Consider the following 26,443-nt stretch of genomic DNA (forward strand, 5'->3'; position numbering starts at 1 on the left):
ACAGCTAAGGGACAGTCATTATGGCGACGGAGTATAGCACTTCCGTTCCCCTCCTCGGGGAACGAAGGGTTACTTCTGTAACCTCGAACATTCCCCTTCGGTTGGGGAACTTCAGTGCTATTTTAGTGGATTTGATCTTTGTGAAAATCCACGAATGGGAGAACTATGGAAAGCGCCATAATGACTGCACCTTACCAACGCCCCCGATGAGGGGATAGTCAAGCAAGCATGACGCACCCACATCATGGGAGGCGCGGTCCTCCAACGTGTCCCTGGCCCTAATTTATCCTACTTCAACAGAAGTCTTACGGATTTAGATATATTTTTTGGGAAGTCGTGAGCATCTAGATAATTCTAGGAAAATATGACAGTACGTTGGGAAGCGTGCAATCCCGATAGGGAGGACGCTGCGGAGGCCATCCGTTACCCAAGGGGGGATAGATGGCAGAATTTACATATGGACTAGCCCTAAAAAGGGGGAGTACACATAGCAAAAGAGTGGTTAGCGGAGAGGGAAGACACGGGTCCGCCCAGGGGGGGGGGACTTAACCATGGCGGAATAAGCATATGGGATCGCCTAGTGGGGATCACGCATAGCAGGCACCTATACCCAAAACGCGGGCTGACCAGCGGGCAGACCAACAACGTAGTGGGCCAGCAAGTGACTCCTCCGCTGAGTCAGTGCTGGGGGCCACGGAGGAATCTGCAGGGCTCACCTGACGGGGAACTTTACTGACAGATAAAAAGGCGCACGTACCTCCATGTTAGGGAGAATGGCGCAGCAAGCGTGTTTCAACACCCTACCGAGTTGTTTCCTCAATCACCAAGGGGTTACCTAATACCCTTGAGGAAACCGGCTCCACTCACAGATTGTAAAACCTTGCAAGTGTGTTGGGTGTCGCCCAGCCCGCAGCTCTACAATGTCTGTTAGAGAGGCGCCGCGTGCCCGTGCCCGAGAGGATGCCAAGCTCCGAGTGGAGTCGCATGCACTCTCGGGGGACGCGGCTCACCTTGGCTCTGATAAGCGAGAGAATGGCATCCACAATCCAGTGGGAAAACTTATTTCGGCTGCTCAGATGATCTAAACTCTGAGTGCGGTCCGGATAATACGCAAGACGCGAACTGTACAAAAAGAAAGAGCTGGGTCTACCTCCTCCGAGGGCAGCACTTGCAGGCTCACTACCTCGTATTAAAACGGAGTGGTAGAAACCTTGGGCACATATCGCTGGCGGGATCTCAGGACGTGAGAAAAGCCAGCCCAATTACAGGCACGAGTCACTGACCGAAAAATGCCTCCGGGTCCCTGACCCTCTAATCGATATCAACACGACCAGCAGAACCGTCTTCAGGGACAGAAAGATACTGAGTCGAGGATCGAAGGGATCTGACGCGAGCGAGGGCGAGATCCTAAGAGGGCATGAGAGGGGGCAGGGTGGATTTATTCGCTTAGCTCCCCTGAGGAACCGGATGATGAGGTTATGCGTTCCCACGGTGCTGCCAGCCACCGCGTCATGAGAGCGGAGATGGCAGCCACGTAACCTTGAGTGTGGAGGGCGACAGCCTGCTCTCCAGCTTCTCTCGGCGTAAAGAAAGCACAACGCTGATCTGGCAAATTACGGGGGTCTTCTCTGCGAGAGACGCACCATTCAGTGAATAGACTCCACTTCAGGGCATAGGCGCGCTCGGGGACGGAGCTCTAGCCCGAGTGATGGTAATAGCCACCGCAATCGGAGGTTACCTAAGTCTTCCTCGCGTCTAAGGACCTCCAAAGATCGGCGAGGGTGCCAGATGGTGCAGGCTGAGAGAGTAGGTGCTCTCTCGAAGGGAACTGCCAGGGGAGGGCTATTGTGAGGGAGAGCTCTGATATCCAGGTCCGGTTGAGCCAGAGGGGCGCAACCAGCAACCTGTTCCTCATCCTCCCTGACCTTGCACAGTAACTGCGCGAGCAGGCTCACTGGGGGAAAAGCATATTTGCGCATGCCCCGAGGCCAGCTGTAAGCCAGTGCATCCGTGCCGAGAGGACTCGATCAGGGAAAGAACAACTGGCAATGAGCGATCTCGGGGGGAAGCAACAGATTGATCTGGGCTTCCCCGAATCGCGCCCATATCAGCTGAACAGACTCGGGGTGGAGTCTCCATTCTCCAGGACGTAAGGTTGCCGTGAGAGCGCATCGGCTGCACGGTTGAGCTTGCCTGAATATGAATGGTGTGCATCGATTTCAGCCGCGGATGACTCCAGAGGAGCAGACGCTGAAGTGGTCTCATACAGAGTAATCCAAGCATGAAGCAGCTGTGGATGCCATATGCCCCAGGAGCTTCTGAAATAGTTTCAGTGGGACCACTATTTTACTGTCGAGCTCTCTCAGACAGTACAGCATCAGCTGAGCGCGCTCTTCGGAGAGGCGCACTGCCATGGTGACCGAGTCCAGCTCCAGCCCGAGAGAAGAGATCCTCTGCACGGGGGCAAGTTTGCTCTTTTCTCGGTTGACTTGAAACCCCAACAGGTGGAAGTGCTGGAGCACTTTGTCTCTGTGCATGTGCTCTGGGGAGGCTCAAGGGGTGTGAGAAAGGAGACCGTCCTCCCAGCGCTCGTGAGCCACTGGCGAAATGCACCGAATCTGCAAGCTAGAAAGCATAGCGTCCCAGACTGGCAGATTTCGGGCTGTCACATCCGGGGAAGTGGAAAAGTGCTCTTTCATGATGTTTTCATGGCAGTAAAAAGTGCCGTTGGAAATGGGGCCCCGCCCTCCAGCGGGGAAAGAGCAAGTTTCCTCTTCTCCAGATGGCCTGTCCCAGGGACGCTTCGCGGTCCGTTGCCGGACTTAGCGGCGATTTGGGCAGGGGGGCTGCCTGCTTCCGAGGTGCCCGACGCGCTCGCTTCGCCAGAGGCGTGTGCGGGGGCGGAGCAGCTCTCGTAGGCGGAGCGGGCTACGGACCGCCGATAAAACATCACCCATCAACTGCTCTCTCACCACCTTGAATTCCTGGGTGAATTCACAGACGGTGTCGCCGAACATGGCTTGGGATATGGGGAAGTCAAGAAAGTGGACTTTGTCGACTTCGCGCATATTAGCCAGGAGTGGCGTTCCTGGATCACTAATGTGGACATCGTCCTCCCAAACGCACACGCAGCGGACTCAGTAGTCCAAAGAGCTAAGTCGGCGGCGGTGCGAAGCTCGTAAGCCTGGGTTGGACCCACCCTCGTGCAGCTCGGCCAGCGCCTGCGATTGGTAGCGCTGGTAGGTGGCTATCGCATGCAAGGCCGCTTTTCAAGACCGCGTGAGCCTACTGTGCACCTTCGTGAAGAAGGGAACGCCCCTCTAGTTGGTCCGGCCGCGGGAAAAGCACGGCTAACATGTCCGTTTCAGGATCCGTAGTGACATCGCTCACCTGCCCGGAGGGGGTGGGCAGGTCTGGATCATTATCGGTCAATGAAAGCCCACCCTCCGATGCCGCAGTGGACGTCTGGTCTCCGGTGTCATCGGGCGTATGGGCTACCATCTGTTAGACGGATCGCTTCCCCCGCCCGAAGCTTGGATGGAGCGCTTAGAGGAGCGGGAGGTCCGCGGGCCTGTGGGCGACGGATTATCTCTCGCTAAAACCCTCAGATCTGCCCGAGTGCCCGCTGCAGAGCAAGGGACAACTGGGGTGGTTCGCCCTTTTGCAAAAGCTAGCTGCGATCTTTACTGCGCAACAGTCATGGCATCGCAATGACGACATGAACTGCCCGCTAGCAGCGCATTAACATGCTGGACCCCCCAGGCATGCAACGCAGTGCCTGTGCCCATCATCCGAGGACAGGAAAACACCGCATCCAGAAACGCACAGTCGGATCGCCGTCCTGAAAAGGACGTGCTGCACGACTGTGTTGCTCTTTCTGTGAAGTTTGCAACTTCATACGCACCGCTCTGGAGGACCGGACCCAAAGAACGCCAGGCAAGGGAGAAACTCAGCTCGACCGTCTGCCGCTGCGTGTACACACTCTGGACTGGGAGAATGCTCTCGTTCGCTCAGAATTGCTGGTCACAGCAGGAGGAACCCTCATCGACTCGATCAGAAAGTCTCTGAAGCAAAAAGGATGGCATTTGCTCGCTCCAGGTGTGCTTATATGCTGGGATAATTGGCAATGAAGCACACCTGTGGAAGCTTACGCTGCCAATTCATTGCATTCATTGGCCCGTTTAATACTCTTTCAGACAAGCGGCTTCTGAACCGAATCCTCCCATTCGTGGATTTTCACAAAGATCAAATCCACTTAATAGCACTGAAGTTAACCAACCGAAGGGGAACTTTAATCTTCTCTGTCTTAGTTCAGTTCATCAGAAGAGGGCAGAAGCAGAGCCCAGCTGTGTGTCTATAAAGAGTGACTGGTCTATGGGTGAACCAATAAATTTTAAGAGTGAAAACACAGGACCTGCTGTCAGGTAGATCATCTCTTTAATATCTGCAACTGATGAGTATTTTCATAATAAATGAATCAGGTAATTAGTGTTGTGGATCTGTTGGGTTTCAGATGTTAGATGTTGTATCTGAGCTCTGCAGGATAGTGCTTGAAGATCTCCGCTTTACACTTCAGGAAACAATTGATGGTGTTAACAAACCAATCAGCGCTTTATTAATAGTTAGTGAGGTAGAAGGTGGGTTTAGGTTTTGGGTAGGGTTAGGGATCCACAATAAGATCATACTGTATGACTACTAATGAGCAGTTCATATGTTCACATTACACAGATAATAAGCCGGTAGTTAATAGTATGAAAGAAAGAAAGATTTTAGACACTGTTGATAAACAAGTTGTGTGAGACAAACACACCGCATTTCACCTGATAATTATGGTCAAAAGAGATACTGATTTAAGATAAAAATGTATTCAGATTCTCTGATTATTATAATTTTAATTAAGTGCAGCAAAATGACAACGCTGTTACTGAACTCTGAGAGCAAACACTTGTATGATCTAGAGATTATCATGTGAATCAAAAACTATATTCAGTCAGAAAATGGGCTGACAGAGGCAGAGCAAACACAGTCATGGTGAAGCAGTGAAAGATTCAGACAGCAGAGATGGAGATGCAAAACATTTAACAACTATATGATCACAACAACCTTCAGAACTACAGACAACACAATGCAACACCCAATTTAATACTATTTTCCTTTATTTATTATTTTTTAAATTATTTTATGCTGGTTCTAATGTAATTACTATTGAATGGGCATTATCAGTGGTTATCAGCTGATAGTTATGGTTCAGTAGGGACCTTCTGCACCTACTTGTAGACTCAGTGGGCAGTTATCATCCATCCACATGGTTAATCAGCTATACTAATAGAGTAGACTCAGATCTGTTTTTACAGATCTGTTAATAAAACACAATTAATAGGGATTTTATAAATAATGTAAATAATTATCGTTACTTAAAGCTGTATGTGATCTATAGCTGACTAACCATGTGGATGGATGATAACAGCCTACTAGTAGGAGCAGAAGGCCCCTACTGGCCCATATCTATCAGCTGATAACCACTGATTATGCCCATTCAGTCGAGTTAAAAACATTCAAACCGGCATACAAATAACAATTAAATAATAATAATAATAATATTTAAATGAAGGAAAATAGTATTATCACTAACTTTAAAGTGATCAGTGTGTGGTGTTTAAATTGATCAGTGTGTGGTGTTTACAGTGATCAGTGTTTGGTGTTGAAAGTGATCAGTGTTTGGTGTTGAAAGTGATCAGTGTGTGGTGTTTAAAGTGATCAGTGTGTGGTGTGTAAAGTGATCAGTGTGTGGTGTTTAAAGTGATCAGTGTTTGGTGTTTAAAGTGATCAGTGTGTGGTGTTTAAAGTGATCAGTGTGTGGTGTTTAAAAAGTGATCAGTGTGTGGTGTGTAAAGTGATCAGTGTGTGGTGTTGAAAGTGATCAGTGTGTGGTGTTTAAAGTGATCAGTGTGTGGTGTGTAAAGTGATCAGTGTGTGGTGTTTAAAGTGATCAGTGTTTGGTGTTTAAAGTGATCAGTGTGTGGTGTTTAAAGTGATCAGTGTGTGGTGTTTAAAGTGATCAGTGTGTGGTGTGTAAAGTGATCAGTGTGTGGTGTTTAAAGTGATCAGTGTTTGGTGTTTAAAGTGATCAGTGTGTGGTGTTTAAAGTGATCAGTGTTTGGTGTTTAAAGTGATCAGTGTGTGGTGTTTAAAGTGATCAGTGTGTGGTGTTTAAAAAGTGATCAGTGTGTGGTGTGTAAAGTGATCAGTGTGTGGTGTTGAAAGTGATCAGTGTGTGGTGTTTAAAGTGATCAGTGTGTGGTGTGTAAAGTGATCAGTGTGTGGTGTTTAAAGTGATCAGTGTTTGGTGTTTAAAGTGATCAGTGTGTGGTGTTTAAAGTGATCAGTGTGTGGTGTTTAAAGTGATCAGTGTGTGGTGTGTAAAGTGATCAGTGTGTGGTGTTTAAAGTGATCAGTGTTTGGTGTTTAAAGTGATCAGTGTGTGGTGCTTAAAGTGATCAGTGTGTGGTGTTTAAAGTGATCAGTGTGTGGTGTTTAAAAAGTGATCAGTGTGTGGTGTTTAAAGTGATCAGTGTTTAGTGTTGAAAGTGATCAGTGTGTGGTGTTTAAAAAGTGATCAGTGTGTGGTGTTTAAAGTGATCAGTGTTTAGTGTTTAAAGTGATCAGTGTTTGGTGTTTAAAGTGATCAGTGTGTGGTGTGTGTGGTGATCAGTGTGTGGTGTTTAAAGTGATCAGTGTGTGGTGTTTAAAAAGTGATCAGTGTGTGGTGTTGAAAGTGATCAGTGTGTGGTGTTTAAAGTGATCAGTGTGTGGTGTGTAAAGTGATCAGTGTGTGGTGTTTAAAGTGATCAGTGTGTGGTGTTGAAAGTGATCAGTGTGTGGTGTTTAAAGTGATCAGTGTTTGGTGTTTAAAGTGATCAGTGTGTGGTGTTTAAAGTGATCAGTGTGTGGTGTTTAAAAAGTGATCAGTGTGTGGTGTTTAAAGTGATCAGTGTTTAGTGTTTAAAGTGATCAGTGTGTGGTGTGTGTGGTGATCAGTGTGTGGTGTTTAAAGTGATTAGTGTGTGGTGTTTAAAAAGTGATCAGTGTGTGGTGTTGAAAGTGATCAGTGTGTGGTGTTTAAAGTGATCAGTGTGTGGTGTGTAAAGTGATCAGTGTGTGGTGTTTAAAGTGATCAGTGTGTGGTGTTGAAAGTGATCAGTGTGTGGTGTTTAAAGTGATCAGTGTTTGGTGTTTAAAGTGATCAGTGTGTGGTGTTTAAAGTGATCAGTGTGTGGTGTTTAAAAAGTGATCAGTGTGTGGTGTTTAAAGTGATCAGTGTGTGGTGTTTAAAGTGATCGGTGTGTGTTGTGTGTGGTGATCAGTGTGTTGTGTTTAAAGTGATGATCAGTGTGCGGTGTTTAAAGTGATCAGTGTGTGGTGTTTAAAGTGATCGGTGTGTGTTGTGTGTGGTGATCAGTGTGTGGTGTTTAAAGTGATGATCAGTGTGCGGTGTTTAAAGTGATCAGTGTGTGGTGTTTAGTTAAATATGATCAAATCTGTGTATTGCTTCTCAGCTGGTTCAGAGAAAACAAACATGGCTTTACTTGAAGATTTTTACACTTGCACTCATTGATTCTTTGTGTTGTTGTTGTTCCTTCAGTGTCACTAGAGATGATCATACTGGAGACCTGCCGCAGGATTCACTCCAACCAGAACATGATGAACTTCAGAGAGTCAAAGAGCAGCACAAAACCGGCATGAAGAACAAGTATGAGAGATTATTTGAGGGAATCAACCATGGAGAGACTCAAACCCTCCTGAACAGGATCTACACACAGCTCTACATCATAGAAGGAGAGAGTGAAGGATTGAATGAAGAACATGAGGTTTTACAGATGGAGAAAAGAGGCAGAACAAAACCCTCACAACACACTCCAGTCTACTGCAATGACATCTTTAAAGTCTCAGCTGGAGCAGGACATGAGGAGAAGATCAAGAAGGAGAAAGCCCAGATCAAGACTGTTCTTACTAAAGGCATCGCTGGAATCGGTAAAACCGTCTCTGTGCAGAAGTTCATTCTGGACTGGGCCGAGGGAAAAGCCAATCAGGATGTAGATTTCATGTTTGTGCTTCCATTTCGAGAGCTGAACTTGATCAGAGATCATCAGTACAGTCTTCACAGACTTCTGCTGGACTTTCATCCTGAACTTGAAGATCTGGAGCCCAAGATTTATAAGCAGTGTAGAGTTGTGTTCATCTTTGATGGTCTGGATGAAAGCAAAATCACACTCAACTTTTCAGATGAGGAGAAAGTTTGTGCTGTGACTGAATCTTCATCAGTGGCTGTGTTGATGTGGAGCCTCTTGAAAGGAGATCTGCTTCCCTCTGCTCTCATCTGGATCACCTCCAGACCAGCAGCAGCCCATCAGATCCCCTCCAGATACATCAAGCGTCTGACAGAAATTCAGGGATTCACTGAGCCTCAGAAGGAGGAATATTTCAGGAAGAGAATCAGCGAGGAACATCAAGCCAGCAGAATCATCTCCCACATCAGAAGAGCAAGAAGCCTCCAGATCATGTGCCACATACCCGTCTTCTGCTGGATCTCCTCCACTGTGCTTCAGAAGCTCCTGGAAGAGGATGTGAGTGCAGAAATCCCTCAAACTCTGACTGAGATGTACATCCACTTCCTGCTGATTCAGATCAACATGAGGAAGCAGAAGTATGAAGAGAGAGATCCAGAGAAACTCCTGCAGTCCAAAAGGGAAGTGATTGTCAAACTTGCTGAAGTGGCTTTCAGACAGCTTATGAAGGGCAATGTGATGTTCTATGAGGAGGACCTGATTGAGAGCGGCATAGACGTCACTGATGCCTCAGTGTATTCTGGGATCTGCACTGAGATCTTCAAGGAGGAATCTGTGATTCATCAGAGGAAAGTCTACAGCTTCATCCATCTCAGCTTTCAGGAGTTTCTGGCTGCTTTCTTTGTGTTTTACTGCCATTTAACAAATAACAGAGAACCGCTGAGGGTGATTTATGACGGAGTATATTTATGTAATCAACATCAACAGTCCAGCTCTGAGAAGTCTCTGTGTGATCTGCTCGGTTCAGTAGTATTTAAAGCTGTCAGCAGTAGTAATGGTCATCTGGATCTGTTCCTGCGGTTTCTGCTGGGCGTATCAATAGAGTCCAATCAGAGACTCTTCCAGGATCTGCTGACACACACAGAGGAGAGCTCAGAGAACATCAGAGGAATCACACTGTACATTATAGACCAGATCAAGACAGATGACCATCTCTCAGCTGAAAGATCCATCAATCTGTTCCTCTGTCTGCTGGAGGTGAAAGATCAGACTCTGGCCAGAGAGATTCAGGAGTTTGTGAAATCAGACAAACACTCAGGGGAGGAACTCTCTCCTGCTCACTGCTCAACAATCTCCTACATGATTGAGATGTCAGAGGAGCCGCTGGATGAGTTAGACTTTAATAAATTCAACACATCAGATGAGGGAAGACGGAGAGTGACACCAGCTGTGAGAAACTGCAGAAGAGCTCTGTGAGTATTCATTGATTGATCACAGAAGACACACATCAGTCTGCACTGAAGACTCAGATCAGTTTAGTGAATCACTGCCCTGCTTTAACAGAAAATCTTTAGCTGGCCATATCGTCCCCCTGTGAGATCGCTGATACACCATATTACTACATGGGGACGCGGCGGCAGTGTTCTGTTTCCTTATTTGCTCATTTATTTCAGCATTTCTAAACGTATTTAACAAACTTTTCTTGACTTTTTACTCACACAAACAACATTTGTACTTATTTAATAATCTACTACATTTGCTTTACAGTTTATCCTGGAAAATAACTCAAATACCTGTAAATCCCTGTGCTCCTCCAGCTGAATAGGACATTTGTTGATGTGTGTTTGCTCAAATCTAACACAGTGTTGCTCTTGGATAATTGTGTTTGTTTTCTGATCAGAGAAATAGTGTAATTTTAGACACAGTATTGCCGTCTCGCCGCAGACATGCCTCTAATATTACATTTACTGTAGGCCTAAACACTAAACTTTACACTGAGCTCAGTAAAATGCTCTCTTATTAGTTATTAATTATCTGTTCAGTAATTCATTACAGTCATATGAATGGGGAAATACAGGTTTAGTTTAATGTAGATTAAATAAATGATAAATAGTATATTTTAAATGAAATAAATATTCTTGTTCTGAAAATGTCTATGTGTCTGTAGTAGGGATGCACCGATATGGATTTTTTGGCCAATACCGATAACCGATAATTATTCAGACTTGGGGGCCGATGGCCGATATATATAGGCCGATAATTATAAATGTCTTAAATTGTTATATATATATATATATATATATATTTTTTTTTTCCCAGAGATGGGTTGCAGCTGGAAGGGCATTCGCTGCGTAAAAACTTGCTGGATAAGTTGGCGGTTCATTCCGCTGTGGCGACCCCGGTTTAATAAAGGGACTAAGCCGACAAGAAAATGAATAAATAAATGTTATATTTTTATACAGCAAAGTTCATAAAAGATTGAACTGCTCTTATGAACTGTCTATTCTCAAAGCAAAAAAAGCTATAACTTCAAAATTGCAAGGTGATTATAGACCTATATTCACGATTTCACATAAATCAGCATGCAAAAAATGATTTCCTTTTCTTCATAGCAAATTAACATGCAAGTTAATTGTTGCATAAAAATAATAGTTTAAATAACAAAATGGTATTTAATTAACAAGCAAGTTAAATATATTTAAATAAGATGAAAATGAAAGAGCTAAAGACTGAAACCAGCTCAAATGGTCATGAATAAAACATGTTACAGTGATGTACACATCTACAAATATGTCATGTCCGAAAAAGCCTTTATCAGAGGTGTTTTGACAGTTCAGAGCCACCGTACAAGCCAACAGCTAAATACAGAGAGTACGTTTAGAAAATGCGGCACTAGATCATCCTATTTGGCGTTTTGACATGTCACATGTAGGCGCTGCTTGTCAATCAGACAACGCTTCTGCGCTCGTTCTTGCCATCAATAACGGGGAAATGATCGAATAAACCGCTGAGAGTATTACTTAACTGTAGAGGCAGAATTGCCATCAGAGTCAGATTTTGATACTAAACCTGCATTGAGCTGACTTTATGACCAATACAGAGCAGAATATAAAGACAGAATGAGCGGCTAGTTAAGAACACTTTGACTGGATTCACCTCTCTCACCTCTCCCCCATGCTACAGTGCTACAGTGTGTGTGTGTGTGTGCGGTGACAGCTCTCGTGCAAGCTCGTTATAATCAATATGAATATTCCGATCAAACTGAATACTATCTTACATCAACAACAGTTTACAAACAACCGTTGTGTTTACACGTGTTTTAAAATGTGCATGTCCTTCAACGGGACTGGGCTGCAGTTTGTGGTGTGTGTGAGACAGCAGAGAAAAAAGAAGAGCATTTTTTTCACAATGAGACCATTTTCTGTGATGTTCCCTCTTTGGTGGCTTATTTGTTGTACCACACGGAAAGTAATAAATATTTTGGACCAAGTTACATGTGTCCTCTGTAATTCACCAGCTGCAACGAAAAGAGTTCACCCCGAAACTAACATTATTCGGCCCTGGAGTAATAAGTGAACCTCCCCTGATATCTCTAACACAACAAAGAGACAGAGCAGGAAAGGTTTACACATGTAATATTTTTCCTGAGGCGATTTAAAGCAAAATACACAATGACACTCAATCAAGCATATCTACAATGATGAGGAACGTGGTTACTTACTGAGTTATTAACTCACAGCAATGCCACATCAAGAAAGGACAAACCTTGGAAGGAATAAACAGTGTGTGGAGAGATCTATTATAGTGCACTGGACAAGTCTGAACATGTTCCGCCCACGCGAGCGCGACACACAGGTCTGTACAATTACGTCATTTATCGGCTTAAATATATCGGCCTAATTAAGACATCGGATCGATACCGATAATCTTAAAAATAGAGTTTATCGGCCGATATCGATATAGGCGCCGATATATCGTGCATCCCTAGTCTGAAGTGTGTCAGTAATTCCTGTGACTCCTAATCCAGTCCTCCATGGGTTAATACATTTGATATCCAGTGATCATGTCTGTGTGATTTTGTTGTCAGCACATTCAACTGTGTAAAGAACAAAGTATTTAATTAGAATATTTCAGTCATTCAGATCCAGGATGTGTTATTTTAGGGTCCCCTTTATTGTTTGAGCAGTATATATATATAGTTTATTTCCAGTGTTACTTTTATCACTGTAGACTGGACTCATGAACACTCAACACTGCTCATTTCCTACTGCTGATTTTGTTGCTCTTTGTCCTCTACACAGGCTACAGGACTGTAAACTCACTGTTCAGTGCTGTGAGAGTTTGTCTTCAGCTCTACAATCCTCAAACTGTGTGCTGAGAGAGCTGGACCTGAGTAACAATGACCTGCAGGATTCAGGAGTGAAGAAGCTCTCTGATGGACTGAAGAGTCAACACTGTAAACTGGACACACTGAGGTAAAATAAAAACATTTCCATCAAATAAATGCCGCCACAAATGACTTTTACATTGTGAAATGCAGTAAAGTCTGATGAGGTAATGAGCATATGCTGTGATGTATTTTATTTCTGTTTATTTATTGTCAAATATGAGAAACCCTGTTTATATCAGATATAATATTGCTCTTTAGTGTAATTTCTGCTGAAATGATCATTGATTGGTGTTCTTTGGTGTTTTTGGGGCGTCTCTAAATGAGCTGTGTTTCTGCAGATGTTCAGCCCATCACTGAGTCTCTTTATTTACTGATGTTAATGTGTGTAAAGTTATATTCAGTCAGTTTTATATTCATTTCAGGAATATTATTGACTAATATGAAGATGTTGATGTGATTTATTTGCAATACAGTTTGTAAAGTCATATTTTCTGTCTGTTAATATTATATGAGAGTCTTGCTTTTTTAACAAATATGAGGATCTGAATGGATTTGAAATATCAGAAATATAAGAACAGAAATAGCAATAAATAAATCTGTGTGGCCGACTCATTTTGGTCAGAGATCTTCTCTTTATAAAGTTTATGTAATAATGAAATACAAATGTTTAATCTTCCTCCATGTGACCATTAAAGCAACTCTGAATAGTTAAAGGAGTCTTTTCCTTTTCCCTATGAGGAGGAATCACTCATTATAGACACTTCAATAATTACGTCACACTCACACACAATAATACAGTGTCTTTTACTGTCCTCTACACAGACTACAGTGCTGTAATCTCACTGTTCAGTGCTGTGAGAGTTTGTCTTCAGCTCTACAGTCCTCAAACTGTGTGCTGAGAGAGCTGGACCTGAGTAACAATGACCTGCAGGATTCAGGAGTGAAGCTTCTCTCTGATGGACTGAAGAGTCAACACTGTAAACTGGACACACTAAGGTAAATGATTCTCCACTCTACAACATTAAAAGTGTTTTGATTGAGATGGAAATGTCCAGATATATTTAAGAGCATTAGTGGAGAAACTGCAAAATGCTGCTTCTCAAATGAAAGTTGCTCTTTTTCTTAAACAGTTCAGGAAATCAGTGTATTTAATGATTATTTTATTTAATTACCTCTAAATCTTTATTTATATTTTATATTTTTAATGATTATATTTATAGTTTATCTGTGAATTGGTTTATTGGAGCAGGTTTGACAGGCTCGGATCATTTGCATTTTGCAGGTTCATAAATATATAAAGTCTCGTGGTCCTCTTATCTGAACTCAAATTTAGCAGTTTTCTTATATTTCAAAGTATTCAAGAATATATTAGATGACATTTAATATTCAGTTTTAATAAATAACAATAGTCAATAATTCTAATTGACACAAATTCCAGTAGTTTTCTCATATTATTAAATTCATAGTTTGTTTTTACATCAGATGAATGACTGAAATCACACTGTTATTTTATTTTTATTTATTTATTTACTTTATTTATTTATACAGGGACAATGTACAACATGAAATGTTGTGCCAGAGTTAGCTATAAAGCTAATTTACATATGTAGTCCCTGGGCAGGAAGTAACAAATTTAACACTTATAACAAATACAATATACACTTACAGTACAATAAATACAATACATCATTGTCAATAAAATGAAATCAAATCAGTGGCTGCATATTTGATTTTGTTTTAGCCAGATTTTAAGAACAGTTTTAAAATTATTAAAAGTGCTGCTCTCTCTGATATACACTGGTATTTTATTCCATCTTTCTGCTGCTTTAACTGAAAAAACTGATTGTCCAAAAGCAGTTCTCTTAAGTTTAACTGAACAATCACCTCTAACAGATGACCTAGTCTGTCTTATATTGTCCTTGCAGACAATCACACATTGTTTGAGGGGTGGTGGTGCAAGACCATGAAATATTTTATACATTAAACACACATCAGCATAAAATAAGAAACTGTCAAATGTTAGTAATTTTTGTTGTGCAATACAGTTGCAATGATGATAGCTCCTTGGCTTTTTAGCTAAAATTTTAACAGTTTGTTTATATATAACATACAATGGTTTTAATGTTGTAATGTTCGTATGCGACCAGCTTGTAGCACAATAAGATAAATGAGGTAAAATCATTGTATTCATGAAAAGTTTAGCAGCAGCCATAGGTAACTGATGCCTAATGTTTCTATAGATCCTCAGGCTTGCTCTAGCACTTTTGGAAACCTTCTTAATGTGTTTTTTAAAATTTAAATTGGAGTCAATAATTATACCTAAATATTTAAAATGATCAACAATATTTATTACTTCTCCATTAACTAAAATATCTGAGCAATGCTCCTCATTTTTCTTAATTGAAAAAAACATTCCCACAGTTTTACTTACATTGAGGGTAAGACATGAACGATATAACCAATCTGAAACCTTTTTGAGTGCAGCAGTTAGTTTTTTAGCAGCATGTTCTTTGGTTTTAGCGTGAGTATATACTACCGTGTCGTCTGCATACATTTGAACCTGAACTTCTGGACACACTGTAGGCAGGTCATTAATGTATAAACTAAACAAAATTGGTCCAAGAATTGATCCTTGTGGAACTCCAAAATTACAATTGATTTATGGTGAGCATGCACCATTAATTCTTGTACATTGCTTTCTTGATTTTAAATATGACTCCATCCATGATAATGCGTTAACAGAAAAATTAAACCTTGATAATTTAGATAAAAGTATGTTGTGGTTATGCCTCTTTATATACTTCGGAAAATATAGTCGAAGAGGCTCAATTTGACACTTTTTTCAAATTTCTAAAATTACCCTGTATTGATTCTGATATCTCCTCTAATTTGGCAGCTCCACTTGCATTGGAAGAAATTAAGACTGCTCTAAATTTCATGCAGAGTGGCAAGTGCCCAGGGCCTGATGGCTTTCCCGCAGAATTTTTTAGGACATTTTCTGACAAATTGTCTCCTCTTTTACTTAACATGTTTAATGAGTCTTACAGTTCAGGTATCCTTCCTCCTTCTCTCCGACAGGCTATTATTTCCCTTATTCTTAAAAAAGATAAAGATCCCTCCCAGTGCAGTAGCTATCGTCCCATCTCTTTACTTTGTTCTGATGTCAAATTATTAGCTAAAGTTTTAGCAAGACGTTTAGAGACTGTTCTCCCAGCTATAATCTCACCAGACCAAACAGGTTTTATTAAAAATAGACACTCTTTTCACAATATTAGACGCCTTTTAAATATTCTCTACTCTTCTTCTTCAAATGCATCTCCAGAATTAGTTATTTCTATGGATGCTGAAAAGGCATTTGATAGAGTCGAGTGGAGATATCTGCTTTACACACTGAAGAAATTTGGGTTTCCGGATCAAATTATAACTTGGATTAGACTTTTATACACATCTCCAATGGCCTGTGTACGAACAAATAACAATTATTCTAAATATTTCTCACTTGGTCGCGGTACTAGACAAGGCTGCCCACTCTCCCCTTTACTATTTGCAATAGCCATTGAGCCGTTGGCAATTGCTCTAAGAGCCAGTGCAATGGCTGGCATAAAAAGGGGGGAGTTGGAGCACAAACTGTCTTTATACGCCGATGATCTCTTGTTATACGTGTCTGACCCTTGTACCTCTATTCCTTTGGTTTTGAAATTGCTAGCAGACTTCGGCCTGATCTCAGGATATAAATTAAATTTGAGTAAAAGTGAATTGATGCCTATTAATACAGCAGCCTTGGATTACCCATTAGGTTCTCTACCTTTCAAATCCTCCTTACAAAGTTTCAAATATTTGGGCATAAATGTCACAAAAAGCTTTTCGGACTTATTTGACCTCAACTTTGTCCCATTAGTGAATAATCTTACACAGGATTTTAATCGATGGTCTCTCCTCCCCTTATCTTTGATCGGTAGGGTTAACTGTATTAAGATGAATGTACTTCCTAGATTTCTTTACTTATTTCAATGTATTCCTATTTTTATTCCAAAATCTTTTTTTGTTTCACTTGATTGCTCTATTTCTAGTTTTCTTTGGAACAGAAAAACCCCAAAGATTCGTAAAAGTATTCTTCAAAGAACAAAACAATTGGGTGGTCTAGCTCTTCCAAATTTCCAAATATATTACTGGGCAGCAAATATACGCTCTACTCTATATTGGCTACATTCATGCAAATTAGCGAATCCCCCCTCTTGGCTGCACATTGAGTCTGTCTCGTGCAATAAGTCGTCCTCTTTGGCTGCTCTTTTATGCCTCCCACATACAATGACCCCAATTAAATATTCAAATAATATAATTGTAAAAAACAGTCTCAAAATTTGGACCCAATTTTTGCGCCATTTTGGTTTTCATAATATCTCTTTATTATCCCCAATACACTCCAATCCTCTGTTTTACCCTTCTATCTTGGACAGTGCTTATGCCTCATGGAGAGATCTTGGATTGGCTTCTTTTGGTGATCTTTACATTGACGGTGTTTTTGCCTCTTTTGGTCAGTTGGCCTCTCAATTTAATGTCCCTAAATCCAATTTTTTCAGATACTTACAAACTCGAGATTTTGTGCGCAAAAAATTTGTTAACTTTCCAAATGCACCGCCAACTTCAGATCTAGACACAATACTGGGCATAGATCCCTGTGCTAAAGGTTCAATTTCTAAATTATTTAATATAATTGTTAATCTTCAATTTTCTTCTGATAACTTACGGACCACCTGGTCTCAAGACATGGGAATTGAGATTACAGAGGAGACATGGAAAGCGGTCTTGAACAGGGTTAACTCCTCCTCAATCTGTGCACGTCACAGGCTTATACAATGCAAGGTAGTGCATAGAGCTCATTGGTCCAAAAGCAGGCTAGCTCGCATCAATCCGTCTATAGACCCTGAGTGCGACAGGTGTCATTCTGGTACAGCTACTTTATTTCATATGTTTTGGTCCTGTCCTTCCCTGCTTTCCTTTTGGAGACAAATATTTATCTCGCTATCAGCTATTACCACTGTTGATATCCCACCATGTCCAATTATTGGTTTATTTGGGGTTCTTCCGCCCGACCACACTTTACCCTCTCATTTTGTAGACTTTGTAGCTTTCTTAACTCTTCTGGCTAGGCGATTAATTCTTCTGAACTGGAAGAGCCCACACCCTCCTTCTCACTCTTGTTGGATAAGAAATGTTCTTTATTTTATGAAATTAGAAAAAATTAGGTACTCTCTTCACCGAACTAGCACTATTTTTATTAATTTATGGGAACCCCTTCGCAAATATGTCCAAACTCTTCAGCTTGACCCTGCTCCTTCTGATTGAGTCCCCACCCCCTAATGCCCAGCTTTTATGGGAAACTACTTCTGGTCAACACATTGTAGACTTGTTTTTTATGTATATAAGATTGCACTAGTGTTGTTGTTTTTTATTTTATTTATCTATTTATTTTTATTATCATATTTTTATTTATTACTGTTTATTTATTTTTATTATTACTATTTGCTCAAAATACTCTTCAGTATATTTGCATATTGTTACATGATTATGTCTTTGTAAATTTTTGTAATGTTTCATAATGTATAAATAAAACATTAATAAAAAAAAAAAGTATGTTGTGGTTAACATTATCAAAGGCCTTTTTAAAAATCAAGAAAGACCGCCCCAACAACTCCACCCCTATCTAGACTGGATTTAATTTGTTCTATAAAGTAACAGTTTGCTGTCTCCGTAGAATGACGTGCTCTAAATCCAAACTGCATAGTGTGTAATGGAAATTTATCTAAATTTAAACGCTCTACCAGCTGATTACAAACAACCTTTTCAATTACTTTAGAGGCAGTTGGTAAAATACTGATAGGCCTATAATTCACCACATTAGTAGGATCTCCAGTCTTAAATATGGGTGTTATTACTGCTGACTTCCAGGCACTTGGAACATAAGATTGTCTTATTGATAAGTTAACAAGGTGAGTTAAAGGTGTATTAAAAACATTTGCATACTTTTTAAAAAATGCTAAGTCTCATTCAAAGGCATCTTTAGCTCTAGAACTCCTGAGTTGACTTAAACATTTTTGTACACAAGATTCAGATACTTCAGAAATATTAAAAACAGTAAAATCATAATTTGGTAATGTAATGTCTTCTAAAACTAAATCCTTGTGCTAAATCTTGGACTGAATCTATAAAAAAATTATTAAATAACCTAGCAATTTGATACTTACCTTGAATTAAACGTCCCTGAGATTGTAACTCAATGGCTTTATTATTAGTTATCTTTTTTTGCACTTTATTAATATTCTCCCATACTTCCCTACTATTCCCTTTTGCATTATTTATAAGATCAATAAAAAATTTTGCTTTTGCTTGTCTTAGTTCCTTTACAACTTTATTACGCAGTTGCTGAAAGGTTCTTTTATCATGGGCTAACCCTGATTTAATTGATTTCTTTAGGGCATGATCCCTCTGTCTCATTAATTTCCACAATTGTTCATTTAACCAAGGTAAATTTTGCTTTTTTTAGAGAAGGTGATATTTCTACTAAATTTACTTTTGGTTTTATTAATTTCTGCCATTAAACACTCAGATGCATCTTCTAGATTATCTGTAGATAATATCTCAATCCAATCTATTTTTTTGATTTCCTCTTCAAATACATTTTTAAACTTTTTTGGTATAACATTTAACACATTTCTTTTATCTTGTTGATATAAAAACCTATGTTTTGTTAGTTTTCTTACCACTAATATAAGATTATGATCTGATATCCCTGTTAATAAGTTTATTGACTTTGTTACTCTTTCTGGTTTATTGCTAAAAATCAAGTCAATTTGAGTTTCAGATGATGAAGTAATTCTAGTAGGTCCCTGAATTAACTGCACTAGGTCAAAACTGCTTACTATTTCCTGAAGCTTTTTTCTATGTAACTTTTCAGTCCAATTAATATTAAAATTTCCAACCAATATTAATTCTTTTTTTGGGTCGAGCTCTTTCATAAGATTTTTTAAATTATCATAAAACCCACTCTTCGATGAAGGAGGTCTATATATACCCATTACAGTAAATGACATACATTGAGATAAAACAACTGTTACAGCAATATATTCTATATCCTTTACGGAATTAAAATCTATTTCCTTACATTTAATGCCGTCCTTCACGTACATAAGCAATCCACCGCCTTTTCCAAGCTGTCGATCCTTTCTGAAGACTTTATATCCCGGAACGAGATATGCAGATTTTGGGGATAATTCGGTCAACCACGTTTCCGTTAAGCAGAGTAAATCAAGATTTGAGTTCGTAAGTAACTGTTCCACTTGCTCTGTTTTTGAGACAACGCTTCTAATGTTTAAATGTCCAACAAGTAATCCTTTAGGCTTTGAACGCGGATCCCATAGTAGTCTCTCGTGGTTTGCAGTTTCGAATGGTCGAAAATCCTTGATTTCATTGTATGCCCGTAGTTTGATGTTGCCCTGTAGTGTTTTAATTCCAAAAAGTTGTGCGTCGTTTTTGTTAAAATTAACGTTAGGTCCCGGATTTTGATGGACATCGCTCGCCAAAAGAAGCGTGATGGCTAAGTAGCTGATTGTTCTCCGAAATAAATGAGATAGTTTTCTTCTTTCTATCGATCGTAAATCTTTTGTTGGAGGAGTCACTTTTCCCTGATTTAACATCACAGAGAAACAGGTAAACTGACTTCTTAGATCAAAGGTTGTAACAGCTGCTTGCGTGCCTGTCCACCGCTGATTTGTGTTTGTTTCCCAGCAGCAGCGTGTTGACAGGAGTAAAAGTACCATAATATAACCAGTGATAACACTTTTCTGTATCACATCGCCAACATTTCGACCCTGACTGAATCTAAATAAGAAATCAAATAGATCAATTTTTTGTTTAAAACAGGCCGTGTTTGTACCTGCAGCTCCTGCCCTGCCGCCGTACGTCGCCGCCATACTTCTCCACATTGACCACATCATGATCACATTAATGTAATCTGTGTTCTTCTTTCTCAGACTGGTCATGTGTAATCTCACTGTTCAGTGCTGTGAGAGTTTGTCTTCAGTTCTACAATCCTCAAACTGTGTGCTGAGAGAGCTGGACCTGAGTAACAATGACCTGCAGGATTCAGGAGTGAAGCTTCTCTCTGATGGACTGAACAGTCAACACTGTAAACTGGACACACTGAGGTAAATGATTCTCCACTCAACAGATACAGTTTCATATTGGGTTACCTGATGTGGAGCCCCATTCAGTGGATTGGCAGAAGAAAAAAACAAAACATTTACAGGGTTGTGATTTTAATCATAGTTTTACTAATGTATGTTTATCTATAAATATATTTAAAAGCTTTACTTAGTCTATTATGAAATGTTGCACTTTCAGAGCTTCTCTTTTTCCAATATACCCAAATGTGACTTAAAGTTAAAGGAATCAGTTTATTTTAAGGATCTTTATAATGAATTACCTCTGAATTATTTATTCATATTTTATATTTTTATATTTATTTCTGTTGTGTCCTGGTGAAGTTTAAACATGCTCTGCTGTTTGTTCAGTTTGCAGTTTCTTCTAAACATATAAAGTCTCACGACACTCTTAATATTATCTAAACCAGTGGTCCACAACCTTTTTCTAACTGCGGACCGGTCAACGTGAATCCACTGTGTACTCATATGGAACTTTATTAGCACATTGCTCCAACATTACAATGCTATTATAACATTAGGAAGTAATAACTTTATTAACGCATTGCTCCAACAATATAACATAATATAACATCAGTAACGCTAAATCAATGGGAGCCCTGAGCTTGTTTCTTTGCAACGAGATGGTCCATAGAAGGAAGATTGCTGGAAAGAGCGCGTGCACGTCTAGAACGTGCTGACGTGAGACGTCCGCTTTAGCTAATCAGAACAGTCAGACGCATTCACGTCCGCGCGGTTTATGAGAATAAAAGCCTTTGAATATTTTTCCAGACACATTTAGCTGCTAGAAATTAGTCACATAACGTTTATATGTTCACTTTAATGCCAACCGTATACATAATTATCGATAAGATGCTTATGATAAGCCGTTGTTTGTTTACCTTCAAGCTTTGCATGTGCCTGTGAAACAGCCCGTGGGCGCCAGCACACACATACAGTATCATGTACATCTCGACATGCGAAAGTGTTTCTCAAACTCCTTTAACAGCGAAGACTGGTGATCGTGCAGCAGCTTGGTGAGTGAGGGCGCAGGCTCAGTCTCACACAAAATCCGCGCTAATATTTGAAACACGTCCGATATGCCTCTGTTCCCCTTCGGGGGGAACTTCAGCACTATAAGTGAATTTGATTGTAAAATCCACGCATTGGGAGGTTCGGTTCAGAAGCTACTCGTCTGAAAGAGTATTGAACGGGCCAATTAAGAATGAATTGGCAGCACAAGCCTGCGCAGGTGAGCGGTATAAGCAATCAACTGAGTATATAAGCTCACCTGGCGCCAGCAGACGCTATCCTTTTCGCTTCAGAGACTTTCTGATCGAGTCGATGAGGGTTCCTCCTGCTGTGACCAGCGATTCTGAGCGAACGAGAGCATTCTCACGGTCCAGAGTGTGTACACGCAGTGGCAGACGGTCGAGCTGGGTTTCTCCCTTGCCTGGCGTTCTTTGGGTCCGGTCCTCCAGAGCGGTGCGTATAAAGTTGCAAACTTCACAGAAAGAGCAACACAGTCGTGCAGCACGTCCTTATCAGGACGGCGCTCCGACTGTGCGTTTCTGGATGCGGTGGTTTCCTGTCCTCGGATGATGGGCGCGGGCACTGCGTTGCATGTCTGGGGGTCCAGCATGTTAATGCGCTGCTCGCGGGCAGTTCATGTCAACATTGCGATGCCATGACTGTTGCGCAAGATCGCGGTTAGCCTTTGCGAAAGGGCGAACCACCCCAGTTGTCCCCTGCTCTGCAGCGGGCACTCGGGCAGATCTGAGGGTTTCAGCGAGAGATAATCCGTCGCCCACGGGCCCGCGGACCTCCCGCTCCTCTAAGCGCTCCATCCAAGCTTCGGGCGGGGGAAGCGATCCGTCTAACAGATGGTAGCCCTTACGCCCGATGACACCGGAGACCAGATGTCCACCGCGGCATCGGAGGGTGGGCTTTCATTGTCCGATGATGATCCAGACCCGCTCGCCCCCTTCGGGCTGGTGAGCGCTGTCACTACGGATCCTGAAACGGACATGTTAGCCGTGCTTTCCCGGGCTGCTTCGGCCGTGGGTTGGAGATGGTTTATCCCCCAGCTCCGCGGCCGGACCGACTAGAGGGGCGTTCCCTTCTTCCCGGAGGTGCACAGTAGGCTCACGCGGTCTTGTAAAGCACTTTTTTCTGCTCGTGCTGCGTGTTCCTCCACCCTAACCACTCTTGACGGTGAAACAGCCAGGGGGTATGTGGCGATTCCTCAGGTTGAGTGCGCGATGGCGGTAAATCCGCGCGGCGCCTCTTCTTGGCGGGGTCCGCCTCGTCTCCCATCCAAAGCCTGTAAGTTATCTACCTCCCTCGGAGCTAGAGCTTACATAGCTGCGGGCCAGGCTGCTTCCGCCTTGCATGCGATAGCCACCTACCAGCGCTACCAAGCGCAGGCGCTGGCCGAGCTGCACGAGGGTGGGTCCAACCCAGGCTTACGAGCTTCGCACCGCCGCCGACTTAGCTCTTCGGACTACTGAGTCCGCTGCGTGTGCGTTGGGGAGGACGATGTCCACATTAGTGGTCCAGGAGCGCCACCCCTGGCTGATATGCGCAAAGTCGACAAAGTCCGCTTTCTTGACTTCCCCATATCCCCAGCCAGGTTCGGCGACACTGTCTGTGAATTCACCCAGGAATTCAAGGCGGTGAGAGAGCAGTTGGTGGGTGATGTCTTATCGGCGGTCCGTAGCCCGCTCCGCCCGCCGTGCCATTCATACCTGCTCCTCGCCGAAGGCGCCCGCCTACAAGAGCTGCTCCGCCCCCGCACACGCCTCCGGCGAAGCGAGCGCGTCGGGCACCTCGGAAGCAGGCAGCCCCCCTGCCCAGAACGCCGCTAAGTCCGGCAACGGACCGCGAAGCGCCCCTGGGACAGGCCATCTGGATAAGAGGGAACTTGCTCTTTCCCCGCTGGAGGGCGGGGCCCCATTTCCAACGGCACTTTTTACTGCCATGAAAACATTATGAAAGGGCACTTTTCACTTCCCCAGATGTGACAGCCCGAAATCTGCCAGTCTGGGACGCTATGCTTTCTAGCTTGCAGATTCGGTGCGTTTCGCCAGTGGCTCACGAGCGCTGGGAGGACGGTCTCCTTTCTCCCACCCCTCGAGCCTCCCCTCCGGAGCTCGGGTTTGGAGTGAGAGCAAATATCTCACCTCCAGCTTTTCCGTGGGACCCGCGAGCTTCCCGGATCAGCACACCCACTCCGCGCTGCCCCACTGCTGGTACGTCAGCGATTGTAGCGATGAGTCCATTAGCGAGAGCTCTGCCTGCCTGGTTAGCGCGGGCCAGCTCTTCGCGGTGGCTCATACGCACAATCAGACTCGGCTATGCGATTCAGTTCGCGAAACGGCCCCCCAAGTCACGGGTGTGTATTCACCAGGGTCAGCCCCCTGTCCGCCCCTGTCTTGCGAGAGGAGATTGCTGTCCTCCTGGCGAAGGATGCAATCGAGCCGCTCCCTCCAGCCGAGATGGAGAGCGGGTTTTACAGCCCACGCTTCATCGTGCCCAAAAAGAGCGGTGGGTCACGGCCAATCCTAGATCTGCGCGTTTTGAACCGCTGCCTGCACAAGCTGCCGTTCAGAATGCTCACGCAGAAGCGCATCCTCCGGTGCGTTCGTCCTCTGGGTTGGTCTGCAGCATTAGACCTGATGGACGCGTATTTCCATGTCTCCACTCTTCCTCGCCACCGACAGTTTCTGCGGTTTGCGTTTGAAGGTCGAGCTTGGCAATACAAAGCCCTCCCCTTCGGGCTCTCTCTGTCTCCGCGGGTCCTCACCAAGCCCGCGGAGGGTGCCTCAGCGCCCCTTCGGCTCGCGGGCATCTGCATACTCAATTTCTTTACGACTGGCTGAATTTTGCCCTCTTTTTGATTATGCACAGAGTTGATTATGCACAGAGACAAAGTGCTCTGGCACTTCCACCTGTGGGGGTTTCAGGTCAACCGAGAAAAGAGCAAACTCGCCCCCGTGCAGAGGATCTCTTCTTTCGGGCTGGAGCTGGACTCGGTCACCATGGCAGCGCGCCTCTCCGGAGAGCGCGCTCAGCTGATGCTGTACTGTCTGAGAGAGCTCGACAGTAAAATAGTGGTCCCACTGAAACTATTTCAGAGGCTCCTGGGGCATATGGCATCCGCAGCCGCTTCATGCCGCTCGGATTATTCTATATGAGACCACTTCAGCACTGGCTTCACGATCGAGTCACCAGACGCGCATGGCTCGCACGCGCACACCGAGTCTCTGTTACTGCGCTGTGTCGCCGCGCCCTCAGCCCTTGGAGCGACCCCTCGTTCCTACAGGCCTGGGTGTCTCTAGAACAGGCGTCCAGTCTTGTTGTCGTTTCAGCAGACGCTTCCAACACGGGCTGGGGGGCTGTGCGTTGCGGGCATGCGGCTGCGGACCTGTGGAAAGGTACCCAGTTGCATTGGCATATCGCCTGGAGCTGTTGGCAGTGTTCCTCGCTCTCCACCGTTTTTTTCCGGTGTTGGAGCGGCAACACGTGCTGGTCAGGACGGACAGTACGGCGGCGGTGGCGTATATCAGCCGTATAGGGGGTATGCGCTCTCGCCGCATGTCTCAGCTCGCCCGCCGTCTGCTCCTCTGGAGTCATCCGCGGCTGAAATCGCTGCACGCCATTCATATTCAGGCAAGCTCAACCGTGCAGCCGATGCGCTCTCACGGCAGCCTTGCGTCCTGGAGAATGGAGACTCCACCCCGAGTCTGTTCAGCTGATATGGGCGCGATTCGGGGAAGCCCAGATCGATCTGTTGCTTCCCCCGAGATCGCTCATTGCCAGTTGTTCTTTCCCTGACCGAGTGCTCTCGGCACGGATGCACTGGCTTACAGCTGGCCTCGGGGCACGCGCAATACGCGTTTCCCCCAGTGAGCCTGCTCGCGCAGTTACTGTGCAAGGTCAGGGAGGACGAGGAACAGGTTGCTGGTTGCGCCCCTCTGGCTCAACCGGACCTGGATGTCAGAGCTCTCCCTCGCGATAGCCCTCCCCTGGCAGTCCCTTCGAGAGAGCACCTACTCTCTCAGGGACAGGGCACCACCTGGCACCCTCGCCGATCTTTGAAGAGATTTTTAGACGCGAGGAAGACTTAGGTAACCTCCGATTGCGGTGGCTAATACCGTCACTCGGGCTAGAGCCCCCTCCCCGAGCGCGCCTATGCCCTGACGTGAAGTCTATTCACTGAATGGTGTGTCTCTCGCTGAGAAGACCCCCGTAATTTGCCAGATCAGCGTTGTGCTTTCTTTACGCCGAGAGAAGTTGGAGAGCAGGCTGTCGCCCTCCACACTCAAGGTTACGTGGCTGCCATCTCCGCTCTCATAACGCGGTGGCTGGCAGCACCGTGGAAACGCATAACCTCATCATCCGGTTCCTCAGGGGCGTTAAGCGAATTAATCCACCCCGCCCCCTCTCATGCCCTCTTAGGATCTCGCCCTCGCTACACAAGCCGCGTCAGATCCCTTCGATCCTCGACTCAGTATATTTCTGTCCCTGAAGACAGCTCTGCTGGTCGCGTTGATTATCGATTAGAGGGTCGGGGACCCGGAGGCATTTTTCGGTCAGTGACTCGTGCCTGTAATTGGGCTGGCTTCTCTCACGTCCTGAGACCCCGCCCGCGATATGTGCCCAAGGTTCCTACCACTCCGTTTTAATACGAGGTAGTGAGCCTGCAAGCGCTGCCCTCGGAGGAGGCAGACCCAGCCCTTCTTTATTGTCCAGTTCGCGTTTTGCATATTATCCGGACCGCACTCAGA

General features: G+C 43.9%; 3 protein-coding genes and 1 long non-coding RNA gene across 5 annotated transcripts in view; 2 read left to right on the top strand and 2 right to left on the bottom strand.

Annotated features, from left to right (window-relative positions):
• The window catches only part of si:ch73-110p20.1, a 592,105-nt gene that overhangs the window by 232,232 nt on the left and 333,430 nt on the right, over nt 1–26,443 (top strand).
• The window catches only part of LOC100535035 (uncharacterized), a 304,783-nt gene that overhangs the window by 161,936 nt on the left and 116,404 nt on the right, over nt 1–26,443 (bottom strand). The gene's annotated exons all lie outside the window — the stretch shown is intronic.
• Nucleotides 1–26,443, bottom strand: part of LOC137489462 (uncharacterized) — a 243,196-nt gene that overhangs the window by 18,338 nt on the left and 198,415 nt on the right. The gene's annotated exons all lie outside the window — the stretch shown is intronic.
• The window catches only part of LOC103910803 (NACHT, LRR and PYD domains-containing protein 3-like), a 44,806-nt gene that overhangs the window by 11,951 nt on the left and 6,412 nt on the right, over nt 1–26,443 (top strand). Inside the window, exons 4-7 of the mRNA XM_073948226.1 lie at nt 7,643–9,538; nt 12,368–12,541; nt 13,279–13,452; nt 20,487–20,660. Coding sequence (XP_073804327.1) covers nt 7,643–9,538; nt 12,368–12,541; nt 13,279–13,452; nt 20,487–20,660 — 2,418 coding nt within the window. The remainder of the gene's footprint in view (nt 1–7,642; nt 9,539–12,367; nt 12,542–13,278; nt 13,453–20,486; nt 20,661–26,443) is intronic.

Source organism: Danio rerio, chromosome 4, assembly GCF_049306965.1.
Source record: "Danio rerio strain Tuebingen ecotype United States chromosome 4, GRCz12tu, whole genome shotgun sequence".
In the NCBI taxonomy this organism is placed as follows: Eukaryota; Metazoa; Chordata; class Actinopteri; order Cypriniformes; family Danionidae; genus Danio; species Danio rerio.